The 18,497-nt window shown below is 41.1% G+C and overlaps 1 protein-coding gene across 2 annotated transcripts in view; it reads left to right on the plus strand.

Annotated features, from left to right (window-relative positions):
• Positions 1-7,895: 7,895 nt before the first annotated feature.
• GRSF1 (G-rich RNA sequence binding factor 1) overlaps positions 7,896-18,497 on the plus strand; it is a 15,894-nt gene continuing 5,292 nt past the window's right edge. Inside the window, exons 1-6 of one of the 2 annotated variants that reach the window (XM_081812306.1) lie at positions 7,896-8,335; positions 11,247-11,403; positions 12,894-13,049; positions 13,658-13,801; positions 14,465-14,600; positions 17,055-17,239. In XM_081812306.1, coding sequence (XP_081668432.1) covers positions 7,982-8,335; positions 11,247-11,403; positions 12,894-13,049; positions 13,658-13,801; positions 14,465-14,600; positions 17,055-17,239 — 1,132 coding nt within the window. In that variant the 5' untranslated portion in view covers positions 7,896-7,981. Of the gene's footprint in view, positions 8,336-8,493; positions 8,634-11,246; positions 11,404-12,893; positions 13,050-13,657; positions 13,802-14,464; positions 14,601-17,054; positions 17,240-18,497 lie in introns of those variants that run through there. The other variant, XM_081812308.1, reaches the window with a different exon arrangement.

Below are 18,497 nucleotides of genomic sequence, written 5' to 3' on the forward strand. Positions count from 1 at the left end.
AATGATGTAATGTATGGGGATTAACATAAGAATAAAAAAAAAAAAAAGAGTGAGAGAAGTCCCTCTTTTGAAGACCAATGGTATCCAGATATACCTCATTATAGTAGTAATTGCAATATGTTGCTATTAATTTTCTTATCCATTTTCCTTACTAAAATGTAAGAGCCTTAAAAGTAGGGATTATTTTCATTATATATTTCTCAGTGTCTAGTACAAAGAATGCATTAGTAAATATTTCCAAAAATAATGACTCTCAGAATAGAGGACTCCAAATAGAGGATCTTATCAAAGCATAAGGTCAGATTCATGGTCAACATTCAAGATAACTGTTACCAACAGAAATTGTTATGAGTGGGGAAAAAAAAACAACCCAAAACTGTAGGGTAATATCTCAAAGGGCCAGACCACATTGGGGGAGGGGACACTATTGAAACACAGTCCATCATACAAATTCTGAATGGAGAAGAAACCTAGGAGCTCACAGAGATGTCCATGAAGTTGCAAGAAGGAGCACAGAATGGGAGTGGAGTTGGGGGGGGATGTGGAAATGCAACTTTGTGTTTTTCTAGGGATAATTCTTGTGATAGCTTACATTCCCTACTATGCCATGTTCTTATCTGAAGGAAAAAACCTAGAAAGCAGTCCTCACAGATTGCAGTTAACCTTTTTTCTCTTGAAATCTTGAGGGATAATTTATGATTACAGTAGTAGGTGGAATAATTAATTTTGTATAAATGAAGTATAACAAGTAATCATAATGGAATTATATACGATATATATTTCCCATGCCACCCTACAAATGATAATGGTATTATATTTACTTAAGTGACTTCAACATGGCACCATATGTATACTTCTGGTAGCCTCCGGTAAATGTTTGTAGTAAATGGAGTCTACAAACAGTCAAATTAAAAATACATATAAAGACCATTAGAAAATATAGGCTCAGGGTGCCTAGGTGGCTCAGTCGTTAAGTGTCTGCCTTTGGCTCAGGTCATGATCCCAGGGTCCTGGGATTGAGCCCTGCATCGGGCTCCCTGCTCAGCGGGAGGCCTGCTTCTCCCTCTCCCACCCTCCCTGCTTGTGTTCCCTCTCTCGCTGTCTCTCTCTCTCTCTGTCAAATAAATAAATAAAATCTTTAAAAAGAAAAAAAAAATAGTCTCCTTTATTTACTAGAAAAATGTCCTATCTGATGTCCAATTTACCATTGGCTTTTTCTTTCATTTTTGTTACTTTTTGGCCAAACAGAAGTCTTATTTACAAAACCAGCACTATATCCCTTAATCCATACACACATGTGTATACATATGTATGTGGATATAAATAAAAATAGTCTACTGATTTTAATTTGATAAACATTTACTGAATACTGATTATGAGCAAAAAACTGTGTAGGTAAGTTATTCACCTATATGTGTTTTGTACACACACAGATATATATCATATAGATAGATAGGTAGATATAAAGATTTTATTATGATACAAAGCCTTGTAAATGTAGTGGGGAAAACAGACTAAATATGGTATATACTTCCAAGATCTTTTTACAGTGATGATTCTCATTACCATGATGTCCTTCAGACCAGTAGGGTATATACATTTTCCCTAGACCCTAAGATGTACTTGAACAGCCCTCTTAGAGTTTAACCTTTGGCTTTGTGTTTTCTAATTCCATACAGTTTGTTCCAAGGGAAATTTATTTTCCCAGGGAGGAAGCTGACTTAAACCCTTAGATACAAGTGGTGCAGCCACTGTGCAAAACAGTATGGAGGTTCCTCAAAAAATTAAAAATAGAATACCATATGATCCAGTAATTCCACTACTAGGTATTTACCCAAAGAAAATGAATACACTAATTTGAAAAGATATATGCACCAAGCACCCTATATTTATTGCAGCATTATATACAATAGCTGAGATATGGAAATAGTCCAAGCGACCATTGATAGATGAATAGATAGATGTGGTGAATATATACAATGGAATATTACTCAGCCATAAAAAGAATGAAATCTTGCCATCTGTAACAACATGGCTGGATTTAGAGGGTATAATGTTAAGTGAAATAAGTTAGTCAGAGAAAAACAAATACCGTATGCTTTCACTCATATGTGGAATTCAAGAAACAAAACAAATGAACAAACTAACAGTGTATGTTAATTGTACTGGAATTAAAAAATAAATTTTAAATCCTTAGATACATTATTAACAAATAAATATTAAAGTGGTTTATGTCAATTACATTTCAATTAAAAACAAATAAATGCTGGGGTAGAATCAGAGGGAAGAAACAATTAAAATACAATAACCATTTCCTTTAAACAGTACCTAAGGGGCTCCTGGGTGGCTCAGTCTGTTAAGCGTCTGCCTTAGGTTCAGGTCATGATCCAGGGGTCCTGGGATGGAGCCCAGCATCGGGTTCTCTACTCAGCGGGGAGCTTGCTTCTCTCTCCCTCTGCTGTTCCTCCTGCTTGTGCTCTCTCTGTCAAATAAATAAAGTCTTTAAAAAGTAACAACAACAACAAAAGACAGTACCTAAGAAAATGAAAACACACCACTTATCAGGCTCTTCCTAAGTGCTGGATACCTCACAGCTCTCTGTGGTAGTTAGTATTATCTTTATAATTTAGGAGAGGAAAGCTCAAAGACTGAGTAATGACCAGTTACACAGCTTGACAATGACCTAGCCTGAATTTTTTTAAGAATGTGACTCTAAAGTTTTGTTTTTCCTAATTAAGCTGTGTTGTTAAAGAGGGAAACATTATTCTTCCAAATATTGTAGCTGATTTATCTTTTCCTTTCATACCTTTTTTCCCCAGTGTCCTTTGTTTCTTGTGACAGGATCTCATTTGTCTCTTGCATTTCCTTGTCCTTTAGCTCTCAATTTAGGAATACACTGGCTTCAGAACACCCTTTCTTTGCAGGTCGAAAACTTGTCAAAATCCCAAGTACAGCAGAATTACCAAATTTAGAAGTGAGGAAACTGCACTGACCATCTCTGAAAGGATACACAAGAACAGTACCTTTGAGGAGAACTGGATGACTAGAGGACAGTGGGTAGAGGCAAACCTTACTCTGTGTGTGCGTGTGTGCATGTGTGTATGTATAATCTTGCATGGCTTGACTTTTTTTTTTTAACACTATGTTCATGTATTACCTATTTTATTTTGTTTTTAAAGATTTTATTTATTTATTTTTTTGAGAGAGAGCGCCAGTGGGGAGGAGTAGAGGGGCAGGGAGAGGGAGAAGGCATCTGAAGCGGACTCCACACTGACTGGGGAGCCTGAGTGGGGCTCAATCTCACGACCACAGGATCATGACCTGAGCCGAAATCAAGAGGGGGACACTTAACTGAGCCACTCAGGTGCCCCCATGTATTAGCTATTTTAAGGAGATTATTATTTAGAATGATGCCTATTAAAAAAGGCTTCTTGGTTATTTTGCATCTTGCGTGTCAATTGATGTCCACAGACTCAGGCTCTGGTTGCACCCTGGCTTCTGCCCTCCTACGAAAAGCGAGTTGATGTGATTACTTTTTATTAGCTGACTAGTAAAAACCACCTTATTTTTGTAAATATGGCCAGAGGATGCTCTAGCCCATCATTACGCTTTCTAAATATCCTCAGTATGAGCTTTACACAGTAGTACCAACTCAGCATTCACAGAGAATTCAGTTTTGTGCCCACCTCCTCTATCTGGATAAATTAGTTCCTTGTAATAACTGTATTTGATAATGTGTTCTGAGAATTCCCTTGGGAACAGAGTTTCTATTTCCAGTCTTGTTCATATTTGCCATGGGAAAAATGGGCCATTATTAATATAATATTTTTATTTATATTACTTTTTCTTGACAGTACATTTCATTTAAATAACTAATCAGCTACTCTCTTTCCTAGAGACCTATCTTAACTTCAAAAAGCTAATTTTAACAAGTGAAGAAGTTGCAGTATTTAGAAGTTTATTGGCCTGTCATGTGTCAATCATAAATAGGTACATTATATTCCTTCACAGAATGATTTTCCAAATGCAATCTATGGGAGAAACATAAAAATTGGTTAGCATGGACTTGTTACTAGTAAATATAGGTCAATTGACAAAGCTAACCTAAGAAACACATCACTGCAGCAAAAAACAAATCTTTGAGTTTGTGGCTCCCGTGGATTAATTTTCCTTGTCAGATAAAAGAATAAAGCAGTCGTAGTGGTGATAAAATGCACCTCTTTGTCTTTCCTTGGAGGTAACTTTCTTGAAGTTCTCTTGCATCTACTCAATGTAATAAATTTCTTCCTTTAATCTTGGATGATGAATAGCACCTTAAACACAGGTTACACAAACGGGCACCATTTCTTTATGGTACTTCACTTCCATTCCTTTTCCTTTTGCCACCCTAGGTTTATTGACATCCATGGTTCATGATTTTTTTGTTCTTTTCAAATGCAAAGAAGGCTGTGGGGTGGGACCTTTAAGATTAACTCAACTTCATTGCATATCAGAAGAAAAGTATGTTCACCTCCAAGAATTGAGGGGCACTGACAATAAAATGTGTTCCTTCATTTATTTCTTAGTAAGAACAATCATTCCCTTCCAGGTCTTTTCCCAGCTAACAATAATGTGCTCTTTAGAGCTAAGAGGACTTCTTTTTGAAAATTCTTTCCTAGCAATGGGAGGTGATTGTTTTTCTCAGTCCTTCTCCTTACTCTCCCAAATCTGGAGTGTTTCTTTCCACCAATTTAGACTAGCTCTACCTCATAAATTGTCATCAGAGAAGTAGGTTAACACTTTTGTTAGTGCTACTCTGTATATCGTACTGTAGTAAGTGCTAATGACCGTACCAGAAGAACAATATGCTTTATGATTAATTAGAGAAACTGCAGCGCTCTCTCCCATATAAAGGTAATCTCTGCACCTGAGCTTTGATGCTTAACCTCTTCCACCCTTCTAGGAACCCACATATCAACTATGCCTATTTTCTCCTGATTACTCAATTAAATCCTTAGCAATTGAATCCTTTCCCAATATCATTTCAACATGCTCTAATCTAACCCAATTTAATTCAAACAAGAAAAACAAAACCCACTTTTGACTTATACTTCCTTTACTGCCTTATCCCTTTCTCACCTACAAAATCAAACTTATTTTGCACTTCAATCTCCATTTCCTCACCCCTGCTTTATTCTGGCCTCTGCTATCACTGCCCCCAAACAACTGTAGACAAGATGACTGAAGGCTTCCCATATCACTAAATCCAAGACACTTTTTCTTGTTCTCATCTCACTTGACAAGTAAGTAATGATCTTAGTAACTTGACTTGACACTATTAGATGCTCCCTACTTACTTCCAGAGAAACTCTGCTGGCTTTCCTTAATTTGCTTTTAACTCTCTTGCTGCTCCTTCTCTCTCTTCTTGCAAGTTCATTTTCCTCTACAGGGCATTCACTGTGGTAGTACCTCACTTGTTTCTAGGCCTTCACACTCTAACTTGGTCCTAGCAATCTCATCCAAACCAGAAGCTTCATTTATTTTATTTTATTTTTTAAAGATTTTTTATTTATTTATTTGACAGAGAGAGACAGCGAGAGAGGGAACACAAGCAGGCGGAGTGGAGGAGGGAGAAGCAGGCTTCCCGCGGAGCAGGGAGCCCGATGCGGGGCTCGATCCCAGGACCCTGGGATCATGACCTGAGCCGAAGGCAGACGCTTAACGACTGAGCCACCCAGGCACCCCAGAAGCTTCATTTATACTGACGATTCTCAAAAGAGTATTTCTAGGAGTGTTCTCTGGCTTAACAGAAATGGGGTTGATTTGCTTCCAATATCTCTACATTGATTTCTAAACTTGCCCAGGGATGAAAAGTTGTCCCCACCCACCTCTCCCAACTCCAAATAATAACACAATTACAGAAAACACTATCCCCCTCTCTAATCTAGCATCAAGTCCTGTTGATTTTACTTCCTAAAATCTCAATCTTCCCTCGTCACCTCCATTGTCCCCACCCTCAACAGTCTCTTAATGTAAATTTTTTGTCCAAGAGCCTTTTTTTTTTTTTAAAGATTTTATTTATTTATTTGAGACCGAGAGAATGAGATACAGAGAGCATGAGAGGGAGGAGGGTCAGAGGGAGAAGCAGACTCCCTGCGGAGCAGGGAGCCCGATGCGGGACTCGATCCAGGGACTCCAGGATCATGACCTGAGCTGAAGGCAGTCGCTTAACCAACTGAGCCACCCAGGCGCCCCTGTCCAAGAGTCTTTTCATTTCCATAATAAAAGTTTAACTAGCACTAACGAGGGCTATACTTATTTGGGTTAAAATAATAATTAATACAACTTTTAAAACTGGTGTTCTGTAAGTCATAAGTTTCAATTTAAAGAGCTTGTTATTCTCTTTCTGTAATCTAGACATATATAAATCTAAATATCACTTTGATTTTTGGTCTGTAAGCCTATTATTATACCCCTGACTGCACAGGGCATAGCATCATGCCTGGAACACAAAAAGCACTTAATAAATGTTTGTTAGATAATTGAGTAATTGTTCAAAATTAGTTTCTTTTCTCCCTTTATTCTCCCAACTTCCTCTAAGTAAAAATTGAGACTTTCTATTTTAATACTTTGGTGTTACTCCTGATTATAATCTGCAAGATTTCATTCTATGTATTTAGGTTGCTAATCCATTCAGATTTGCATATTATGGATGATGGCTTCAGCTATTAAGAAAATGAAGGCAAGAGTAAATACAGGCAGAATCCCTAACATGTTCACGGATATGATTTATAGTGATAATCTGTTATGACAGACTAACCCATTTTCCTGCTTGAAAGGGAGATGTAAGAAAAAAAAATCTCTAGGATTCCTAAATCTTGCAGATGAGGAAGCCCCGTCTTTGATACTCCAAATCCATACAGCCAAGCCAATCAGATTTTTTCCTGTTCTTTGGTTTGGTGGGGAAAGAGTTTTCTGGGAAATAATGAGCTTTCCTTTTCCTAAAAGTAGGCCAGAGTAAACAACTCAAATTTTAAACACAATTTTCTTGAATACTTCAAAACAGCTAATCCAAGAGTCATCGTGTTTCTTCTTTTTTTTAAGTCCTGATCACTTTAAGATGATACTGAAAGGGTGTCTGACATGATCTTTGGGGACTGCTTTAAAATATTCCAGCAAAGGAAAAAATGTTTACGGGGGGGTGGTGGTGGTGACAGATACAACAAGATTGAAAAAAGAAAAAATAATTTCTGAAATTCTATAAGTTCATTGTACTTTGAGATTCTCCTGAATAAAAAGTTTTAAATTTTTCAGATTTTTCTATTTTGTAACTCTCAGTACTCCCTTTTGCCTATTAATCTGAGACGGGTCCTGGTCTCAGGAGGAGGAAAACCGTACAACCAACCAGTCCTTTTGCAAACCTCTGCCTGTCCACTTGTGAATACACTAATTAGAGGAGATTTTATTTTTGCTATATACATTATCAGCATGTAAGTAGCTCTATATTTCATTTTAAAACAAAGGAAGTTGGCCTTCCACACAGATCGCAAGTTTTGGGGGTACTAAACCTCCTCCGATATTATCCCAATCTCTTTATAACCAGAATACAATTCTTTCCAGAAACGGCCCTTTTGCCCCTCACGTCACGCGTTTCGCGGTGACAGTGCGGGGCGTCGCTAAACCGGCATTCCTTGTCTCGGCCCTCCCCAGAGCAACAGGCTTCGCTTCGCCCTCCTCGGGCCTCAGTTTCCAACCCGGGAAAGAACGGCGGGGTGGTAGTACCCGGGCCCCCGCGGCCCCTCCCGGCCTGCCAGCAGCCCCGCCCCGAGGGCGGAGACCGGGCGGAGCAGCGCGCTCTCCTCCGCCTCCTCTCGACTCGCTGCTGCCCCGAGTGCTCGCGGCGCATGTGCCTGGCGCCCCCTCCCCGGCCCTGGATTCCACTCCCCCTCCGCTCGCGCTGCAGCCGCAGCCGCCTCCAGGCCCCGCGCCGCCTCCGGAGTCCATGGCCGGGACGCGCTGGGTGCTCGGGGCGCTGCTCCGGGGCTGCGGCTGCAACTGCAGCAGCTGCCGGCGCACCGGCGCCGCCTGCCTGCCTTTCTACTCGGCCGCCGGCTCCTTCCCCTCGGGCGTCTCGGGCCGTCGCCGCCTGCTGCTGCTGCTCGGGGCCGCTGCGGCCGCCGCCTCTAACACGCGGGGCCTCCAGTCCGGGCCTGCGTCCGCCGGGAGGCTGGCGGGGCCTCCCCCCGCGGCCGCCTCCGCCGCCGCTGCGGCCGCGGCTTCTTACCCGGCCCTGCGTGCCCCTCTGCTACCGCAGTCGCTGGCGGCGGCCGCGGGCCCGGCGCGCAACTACAGCCAGGTACGTGGGCGCCGTGAGGGGCCGCGCGCAGGACCCTTCCCCAGTCGCGCGCCCGCGCGCGTGCCCGCGCCCGTCCGCGTGCGCCTCGCGTGCACGCCCGGGGATCCGCGGCACGCGCCGCACCCTCCCCCCTCTCCCCCCCCCGCCCTCCCAGTCCTCCTATTGGGCCCCAGAACAAGGGACGCTCTCCCAGGCCTCGGGTTTTCTCCTTGTTTTGTTCTCTCGAGTCTCTGGTCGGTTGGGCAGTGTAAGTGTGGCTAGGGGTGAATGTTGAGGCCTTGTTCCCCGCCGGCCCATGGTAGGTTTTGTGAGGCTGTTGACGCCCCAACCCCGCATCCCTGTCGCTCTCCGCCCGCTGGTTGTGAAGTTGGGAGGCCAGACCCGCGGAGGGTTGGGAGTTTCCGTGCAGCCAGAGCTCTAGGCCTAGGCGGCCCTGGCGCGCCTCGCAGCCTGCTGATGGGAAGGTTCACGCACAGAGTTACGTGGGCTGGGTCGGTGGGGAAGGAAGCTCGTCGCCAGCGCTCCCTACTCTCCCGTGCCCCTGGGGAAAGGCGGGCTGCCCCATTTACTGAAGGTCACCTCTGCACTGCCACCTCCTTTAGCAGAAGGACCTTTAGGACCATGGGTCGCCGCCGACGGGGAGGACAGCGTGGAGACTGATGTCGGGGTGGGGGGGTGGCTAGAAGAGGGGACGCCTAGAGGTAAGGCCACGACTTGGGGACCCAGGAGTGAATCTACAGTGTTTTCTTTTTTAAAGTCACTGTGTCCTTTAAGAACTCAGATTGCAAATATTTTGTGCCTTGTAGGAAGGTTTCTTTTCTGCGTGTTCCGTGGTATCTGGGAAATATCAGCTCACGTTTCGACTACCCAGCTCTGGATATCTTGGATCATATTTATCTTAATTCAATTTGTGCTTCTCCTTGAACTTAGGGAAACTGGGAGGCTAATCAGCATGGCTTCTCTCTGCCAGTGGCTGAGCTAATTGATTTGAATCCTGGCCCAATACTTTGTGCTGCCCTTTTCGGTAAAAGCTTGTGGTGCGTGTGGAATTCTGGGAAAATGGGGACTGTTACCTTTATTTTATTTTTTTTTTAAAGATTTTATTTATTTATTTGACAGAGAGAGACACAGCGAGAGAGGGAACACAAGCAGGGGGAGTGGAGGAGGGAGAAGTAGGCTTCCCGCTGAGCAGGGAGCCCGATGCGGGGCTCCATCCCAGGACCCTGGGATCATGACCTGAGCCGAAGGCAGGTCTGCTTTAACGACTGAGCCACCCAGGCGCCCCGACTGTTACCTTTATTTAAAAAACACGAACTATCTCTAGTAAGCCTTTGCGAGCTAGCTACTCTCTTGATTTTTTTTTTCTGTGAAATTGACTGTAATGATATCTGTTGAGCCTCTACTAGTGTTACACACTGTGCTTACATTTATCATTGACTTCCTAAAATTTTACGTACGTCTTCATGAAAATGATGGGAACGTACAAAGGAGTGAAGTATCTCCGTAGCACGATAGATTGCAAGTCACTTGACTTAAAGCCTGAGTTGTCTTTCCACATTGGTAATTGTAGTGCTTGTTGCATTTTTATGAAGTATGTCAAAGACATCTGCTAGAGGTTTACGTTTATCTTTTTTTTTTTTTTTAAAGATTTTATTTATTTGAGAGAGAGAGAATGAGAGAGAGCACGAGAGGGAAGAGGGCAGAGGGAGAAGCAGACCCCCTGCTGAGCAGGGAGCCCGATGTGGGACTTGATCCCAGGACCCCGGGATCATGATCTGAGCCCAAGGCAGTCGCTTAACCAACTGAGCCACACAGGCGCCCGAGGTTTACATTTATCATTGACTCCTTTTAGGTAGACTTAAGTCTTAACGTAAACGGTGGCATGGTACAAAAGAATCTTTTTCTTTAGCCCAGTAGAGTGCAAGTCTTAAAACTTCAGTTGTCATTCCTGGTTATGGTTGTAGTGCTTAATGGAATCTTGTTAAATTCCAGTTTTTGCTTAGTCTTGTAAAATAGAGTTCTTTTGGTATGTCTCAGGCTCTGTCACCTTTTACAATCTTTACCTTACTCAGTTGGTCTGACTTACAGTTGACAGGTTACTCTTTCCAAGCACCCTGCTCTCTTGTTATCTTACCCATTCCAAAGTGTCTTTTATTAACTCTCTTTTGCCTGCTGGGTGAAGGGGACACACATTGAGCTTGACACTCAAGTTCCTCTGTTGTATGGTACCGAGTTCCTTTTGCCAGCTCATCTTCTTTGGCTCCTAATTGTACCCTGCAGTTTAGCCAAATGGGATTATTGCTGTTTTGCAAATGGGCTTTTTTTCATACTTCTTCTTCCCCTCACCTCTCAAACTGGAATGCCCAATCTTTTGTGTATTGCTGTCAAAATTCTATGCTTCCTTTGAAGCCCCTCTTATATTATGTCTTGATTCTTCTGTTAGTGTTCTGTTTTGAATTTCTATAATAACCTTGTGTCTTAATTGTAGCACATAAAGCATCCTGTCTTGTAGTGCTTGTCTTAGTCTAAGATGGTAAGCTCTTTGAGATGAGAGCCTAATAAGGCACACAATGAGTAGGAGGCACTCATATTTGTCCAATTGAAGGGACCCTCTTGTCTTGCCTTAACTAAAACATTATTATTAGGTGTAATTTGGGACCGATGAATTTAAAAACAAGCCCTGAATAAAATTTATGTCCTGCCTAATCATTGGAATATGCCTGCTTGTTGCTTTCAAATGTACAATTTAAGCCAAAAAAGGATGAGTTAGATTTGTGAAGTTTATTTCTTGCCTCTGAAATAGTAACTGTCTCCTAAGAATAACATCCAGATCATTGGTTTGCAGAAATAAACATTTTCTAAGTAAGGTTGTCAAAGAAGTATTTTTACATTTCTTCATTTCTCTTGGAAGGAGTCCAAAACTACCTACCTGGAAAACCTTCCACCTCTCCCTGAGTATGAATTGGCTTCATCCAAGCTAGGAGAAGAAGTGGATGATGTTTATCTCATTCGAGCTCAAGGATTGCCGTGGTCATGCACTATAGAAGATGTGGTTAACTTTTTCTCAGGTATATTTTATGTATGTTTGAAATATGTAATTTTGTTTGAGTACAAGGTAGTCTCACAACTTGGTAAAAACCAGTTTTCTGGTTTTGGTATGTACTTACCAAAAAACAAAACCAGTTAAGCATAGCTCTTTATGTAATACATACATTTAGAATGCAAGATTGCTAAGTGTCAAGTGATATAATTTCCTTAATGACATTTTTGGAATGTTTACATATCTGTGAATAGTTTTTAAGTTCTGTATCTGACTGTGATTTTTAATTTTCCTCTTAAAAAGCTTTTAGAAAGGGGATGCCTGCGTAACTCAGTCGGTTAAGCGTTCGACTTGATTTCAGCTCATGATCTCAATCCTGGGATTGAGCCCTGAGTCTGACTCCGTGCTCAGTGGGGAGTCTGCCTGAGGATCTCTCCCTCTGCTTTCCCCAGCTTGCGCATTCTCTCAAATAAATAAATAAAATCTTTAAAAAAAAAAAAAAAGGCTTTATTTATTTATTAAAAATTTTTTTAAAAAGATTTTTATTTATTTGACAGAGACACAGCAAGAGCAGGAACACAAGCAGGGGCAATGGGAGAGGGAGAAGCAGGCTTCCTGCTGAGCAGGGAGCCCGATATGGGGCTCACTTCTAGGACCCTGGTATCATGACCTGAGCTGAAGGCCAACTGACCCACCCAGGCGCCCTATTTATTTTTTAAAAAGATTTTATTCATTTATTTGAGAGAGAGCAGAGTGAGCCAGCAGTAGCCAGGGGAGGGGCAGAGGGACAAGCAGACTCCCTGCTGAGCACAGAGCTCTGCCCCTGGGCTCAATCCCAGGACCCCGAGATCAAGACCTGAGCTGAAGTCAGACGCTTAACCGACTGAGCCACCGAGGTGCCCCCCCAAAAAAGGCTTTTTAGAGGATGCCATCTTAAATGTTGTAAAATGATGTAATAATATATTGAGTACCTTGATGTGCATAGCATTATGTGTGTCAAGTATTTTATGAAGCCACTTACCTCTTCAACTCTGCTGCCATTATACGTATGCAGTATGGGGATCTTGGTAACGAAGAGGGGGCAAAGTTCAATTAAGGTAACAAAATTATTCTTACAGGATTTATTTTAAAGTTCCTGTAGTTATGATTATGACAAAATAAGACACTTATGTATAAACTTAAGCATATTTTAAACTTTGGATTTGAAACTGATTGTAGAAGCATTGGGAAGGACATGATATATTTTATGTTGAGCTTGTTTGCTCTTTTAATGATCAGGAGATCATAAGCTTATGTACTAAGGTTTGCTCTCTTTTTCAAGAAAGTGGAACATTTTATAGACTACCATCTCATTAGCATTTGGATGCCTTCAGTGATGGGGGTTTCTATAAAGAATATGATAGACATTTTGGTTCATGCTTTGTTTTGTTGTTGGAATTGGAAGATTGCATTCTAGCGACTTGTATAATTGAGCTAAAAGTTTGATTTCTGGTTTTGATTTTACTCCCATACTTTCAGACTGCAGAATCCGCAATGGTGAGAATGGAATACACTTCCTCTTAAACAGAGATGGGAAACGAAGGGGTGATGCCTTAATTGAAATGGAGTCAGAGCAGGATGTGCAAAAAGCCTTAGAAAAGCATCGCATGTACATGGGACAACGATATGTGGAAGGTACGTGAAGTCATGTCCTGGCTTTTGTGATCAGTACCTTAGCCTGTACTTTCTTTCTTTCTTTTTTTTTTTTTAAGATTTTATTTATTTATTTGACAGAGAGACACAGCGAGAGAGGGAACACAAGCAAGGGGAGTGGGAGAGGGAGAAGCAGGCTCCCTGCAGAGCAGGGAGCCCGATGTGGGACTCGATCCCAGGATCCTGGGATCATGACCTGAGCCGAAGGCAGTCGCTTAACCGACTGAGCCACCCAGGCGCCCTAGCCTGTACTTTCTAAGGCAGTTTCATTTGGGCCTTAGCAATAATGAAGGAGATAGATATTATGAATACACCCTTTTATAGGGTATGAAAATGAAACAGAGAGATAGTCTCAGTTTCTTATCTATAAAATGAGGATGTTGACCAGGTTTACCTCACAAGTTGTTTAAATAAGTCACAGGTGGCACACAGTAAATATTCAGTCAATGTCATTTGTTATTTTCTCCAGAGAAGTACATAAAGATTAAAAATACTGATTTTTACCTTCTTGGATAACCCACTATTTTTTTTTTAATGTCTTCTTCCTTTGCTATGTAAATTTGCGTGCTTTCTGTGCTCTTTCTTTGCAGTGTATGAGATAAACAATGAAGATGTGGATGCCTTAATGAAGAGCCTGCAGGTCAAATCTTCACCCGTGGTAAATGATGGCGTGGTTCGTTTGAGAGGACTTCCTTATAGTTGCAATGAGAAAGACATCGTAGACTTCTTTGCAGGTGCTTTTCAGTTATATCATGTTTGGGGCCTCATTTTTTTTCCTTATTGTTTCCTTTTATATCTTAAATGAACCTTTTCCTAGGTAACTGCATGCAGTTGTATTAGGTTCTTTAGGGGAGAACTCTTCACTTGTGTTACGAATGTTTATGGATTATGTAAGTGTTTTGACTTATTATGCTAACCTTTGGAGGATGTCACATTTCAGAATTATTTCATGCAGGTTTATTTTACTTTTGAGGAAGATAACCTTTTGCAAGAGTGGCCATATTTGTTTAAGACAGTAACAATTTATATCATTTAAAAGCATTATTGTCTAATTCTTAGCTGTAAAAAATTTAACATTAGTAGTGATGTTAGTCTAAATTCCTGTTTCCCCTATTAACATAATTAATGGCACACACACAAAAAAAGATTGTGTGTTTTAGATGGACTGCATGAATCCTAAGTATTCTGGAAATACAGATGTGTAGGTGTTACTAGCTTTGCCACATAATGATTTTCCTCCCCTTTAGGCATGTATCCAGCTTAGAGACTAGCAAAACAGGCCTAACATTTTACTAATAAAATAAAAAAAGTTACTAGTATGTGAACAAATGTATTAATCCTAAGGATAAAAAAGGCTCCTGTTAGCAGCACTAATTTGTAATAATTTTGTGTCCTAGGACTGAATATAGTAGACATCACTTTTGTCATGGACTACAGAGGGAGAAGAAAAACAGGAGAAGCCTATGTGCAGTTTGAAGAACCAGAAATGGCCAACCAAGCTCTATTGAAACATAGGGAAGAAATTGGTAACCGGTGAGTGAAGCAGATTCTAATAATGCTCAAGTATTATATGTTGGGTCATTTTGATGAATGCACTGTAGTAGAACTGTAAAAATTATCTACAGAAAAGTAGAATAATATGATGACCTGTCAAATGCCCATCACTTAGAATTAACAAATTATTAACATTTGTTATATTTGCTTCATCTGTTTTTTCAGTATGCATCTTTAAAAAACATTTTTTTTATTTTATTTATTTGACAGAGAGATAGAGAGCACAAGTAGGCAGAGCAGCAGGCAGAGGGAGAGGGAGAAGAAGGCTCTCTGCTGAGCAGGGAGCCCGACTCGGGGCTCGATCCCAGGACCGTGGGATCATGACCTGAGCTGAAGGCAGCCGCTTAACGACTGAGCCACCCAGGCACCCCTAAAAAACATTTTCTCATGTGGTCCTAATATCATCACGTCTAACAAAATTGGCGGTAATTTATTGTCTAATGCCTGTCCATAGTCACACTTTCCCATTTATACCAAAATTGTCTTTTCACAGTTTTGTTTTGTTTTTTTTGAGAGATAGCAAGAGAGAGCACTGAGCTGAGAGGAGAAGAAGTAGGTTCCCTGTGAGCAAGGAGCCCAATGAGGGGCTCAATCCCAGGATCCTGGGACCGTGACCTGTGCCGAAGGCAGATGCTCAACTCACTGAGCCACCCAGGCACCACTCAGAGTTGTTATTTTTTTTTTTCTTCTTTGGTACCAGAATCTAGATATGGTCCACACATGGCATTTGATAGTTAATATCTACAGTTCTCTTAAACTAGAGCAAGTCTCCTTCTCCTTTATGTTTTTATTCCCTTCCCCTTTTTAAATGCAATTAACTTTTGAGGAAGTTGAGTCAATCACCCTGTACAATGTCTCATGTTTTATGTTGATCTTATTGCTTCTTCATGGTGTCGCTTTGTTCCTTTGTATCTGTTATTTCCTGAAAACTGGAAGTTCAAGCTAAAGTCTTGAATTGAATCAGGCTAACATTTTGATACAGATACACTATAGATATTGTTTTATACTGTATATCACATCACATTGGATGCATGTAGTGTTGGATGGGTTCATTTGTGTCAAATTTGGAGGAGTACTCAAAAGTGTCAGAGTTTAGATTGCTGTTTTGCTACTTTCTGGCTGTTTTATTTGGCTCCTTTGAAGTTTTAAAAAAATGAAAAGCTATTTTAAAGCTATGTATTTTAGGATCTATGTATAGAATTGATTTAGAGGTCTTTGTTAAATTTTTTAAAAATAAAAATGGTTTTGCAAAGCATCCTCTTCTCCCTTTTTTTTTAGTACTCTTCACATTTTCTTATAATATGTCTTAGAACAAACCAGTGCTATTTTTTTTTTTAAAGATTTTATTTATTTATTTGACAGAGACACAGCGAGAGAGGGAACACAAGCAGGGGGAGTGGGAGAGGGAGAAGCAGGCTTCCCGCGGAGCAGGGAGCCCGATGCGGGGCTCGGTCCCAGGACCCTGGGATCATGACCTGAGCCGAAGGCAGACGCTTAACGACTGAGCCACCCAGGCGCCCCTCAGTGCTATGTTTTTATGTGGGAACATTATGGCAGTCTATAAATCTCTTCAGTAAATTAAGTGGTGCCTATCTTTATAGATCTATAAATACAAATGATTTTTGCAATTCAGGCTTAATAACCTAATTGGAAAAGCAGTATTGAGAAAAAAAGAAACTGGTTTCAGAAGCTTGGATTTAATAGATAATCCCACTGCCAAGCAGGTAGCAAATCAGAATTGACATTTAGTTCATGAATTCTCATTGGCGTCTTATTGAAGTTCTGGGGGTTTTTAGCTCCTCATATACTCTGACTTTTAATATCTTACACAGATATCATTAATTTTCACAGAATTGGGCGCCTGGGTGGCTCAGTTGGTTAAGCGACTGCCTTCGGTTCAGGTCATGATCCTGGAGTCCCGGGATCGAGTCCTGCATTGGGCTCCCTGCTCGGCGGGGAGTCTGCTTCTCCCTCTCCCACTCCCCGTTTGTGTTCCCTCTCTTGCTGTGTCTTTCTCTGTCAAATAAATAAAATAAAAATCTTTAAAAAAAAAAAAAATTTTTTTTCACAGAATTGACTTGTAAGGCTTTAAGAGACTGTTAACCAACTGTTAAAAAAAAAAACAAAACCCTTCTTACCAGATATTTTCATACACAAAATTAATCTTGGCATAGTTGTTCTCACGAAGTAAGTAAATACTGTTAAAATGTATATGAAGAAAGCTGTTATCTTGGGCATGGGTGTGGGGGAGATTAAATCAGTGACATGTACTGTTGAGAATACTTTTCATGGACTAATATCTGTATCTAGTCTTACCTTGTCCCTCATCTGTTATCTTTGGACACTTGTGTTTCATAAGCTGTTGGAAATATATATGCATGTTTTATTTTAAATGACTTCAGTGTAAAGTGACTTTGCATTGTTTTGATATAGGTATATAGAGATATTTCCAAGCAGAAGGAATGAAGTCCGAACACATGTTGGTTCTCATAAGGGAAAGAAAATGGCATCTTCTCCTACTGCTAAGTATATAACTGAGCCAGAAATGGTCTTTGAAGAACACGAAGTAAATGAGGATATTCGACCCATGACAGCTTTTGAAAGTGAGAAGGAAATAGGTAAGGACCTGCATCTTATTGAGACTTATTGGATCTATTTTGTATGTTTTGATATTTAAAATATTTTTTATGACCATGTTGTATGGGATTATTAGATTATAGGACCAGGGAATTGAGTTGGAAGATTTATCTGTCTTTGAATGTAGTATGTACTTTGAATATGTGCAGAAGGGCTTAATTATTTTGTTAAGTTTTTATATAATCATTCTTGTGGATTTTATATAAAAAGCTGGGTGGCACAAATATAATAAAACAACATAAAATGTCATCATTTAAACTAAGGTGAGAAAAGATGTAGAGGGCTCGAATGTTGACTAAAGAAGTTTTGTTTGCCTCTGTATTTAATTATTCCTCTGATTCCTAACCCAAAGTAACGTGGAATCTTTGAAGTGTGATAATTCCTTTTTAAACTCATGCCATGGTGGGGTGCCTGGGTGGCTCAGTTGGTTGAGCGGCAGACTCTTGATTTCTGCTCAGGTCGTGACCTGGGGGTCCTGGGATTGAGCCCTGGGTTGGGCTCTGAGCTCAGCAGGGAGTCTCCTTCAGGATTCTCTCCCTCTGCCCCTCCCCACCACTCTCTCGCTCTCTTGCTCTCTCAAATAAATAAATCTTTAAACTCACGCCATGGGATTATCCCATTACCATATTTCTTCTTTTTTTTTTCAGTGCCTGTAACCCAGAGAGTTTCTTTTTTTTTTTTAAAGATTTTATTTATTTATTTGACAGAGAAAGACACAGAGAGGGAACACAAACGGGGAGTGGGAGAGGGAGAAGCAGACTCCCCGCCGAGCAGGGAGCCCGATGCGGGACTCGATCCAGGGACTCCAGGATCATGACCTGAGCCGAAGGCAGTCGCTTAACCAACTGAGCCACCCAGGCGCCCACCCAGAGAGTTTCTATTGCCTTTTATTTCCACTCATAATCATTTTTCCCTCTCACTATTCTTTTTTATTTTTTTTTAAAGATTTTATTTATTTATTTGACAGAGACATAGCAAGAGAGGGAACACAAGCAGGGGGAGTGGGAGAGAGAGAAGCAGGCTTCCCACCAAGCACTGAGCCCGATGCGGGGCTCGATCCTAGGACCCTGGGATCATAACCTGAGCCGAAGGCAGACTCTCAACTGACTGAGCCACCCAGGCGCCCCATCCTTCTCTCTATTCTTATATAAATACCTGGGTTTTTTTTTTTTGTAATCTGGTAGCGGTTTGAGGTACGAAATCTTTACGCTAAATCCTCATGGGTGTTCAGGTGATTAT

The sequence above is a fragment of the Leptonychotes weddellii genome, chromosome 2, assembly GCF_054177405.1.
Source record: "Leptonychotes weddellii isolate Sample4059 chromosome 2, ASM5417740v2, whole genome shotgun sequence".
In the NCBI taxonomy this organism is placed as follows: Eukaryota; Metazoa; Chordata; class Mammalia; order Carnivora; family Phocidae; genus Leptonychotes; species Leptonychotes weddellii.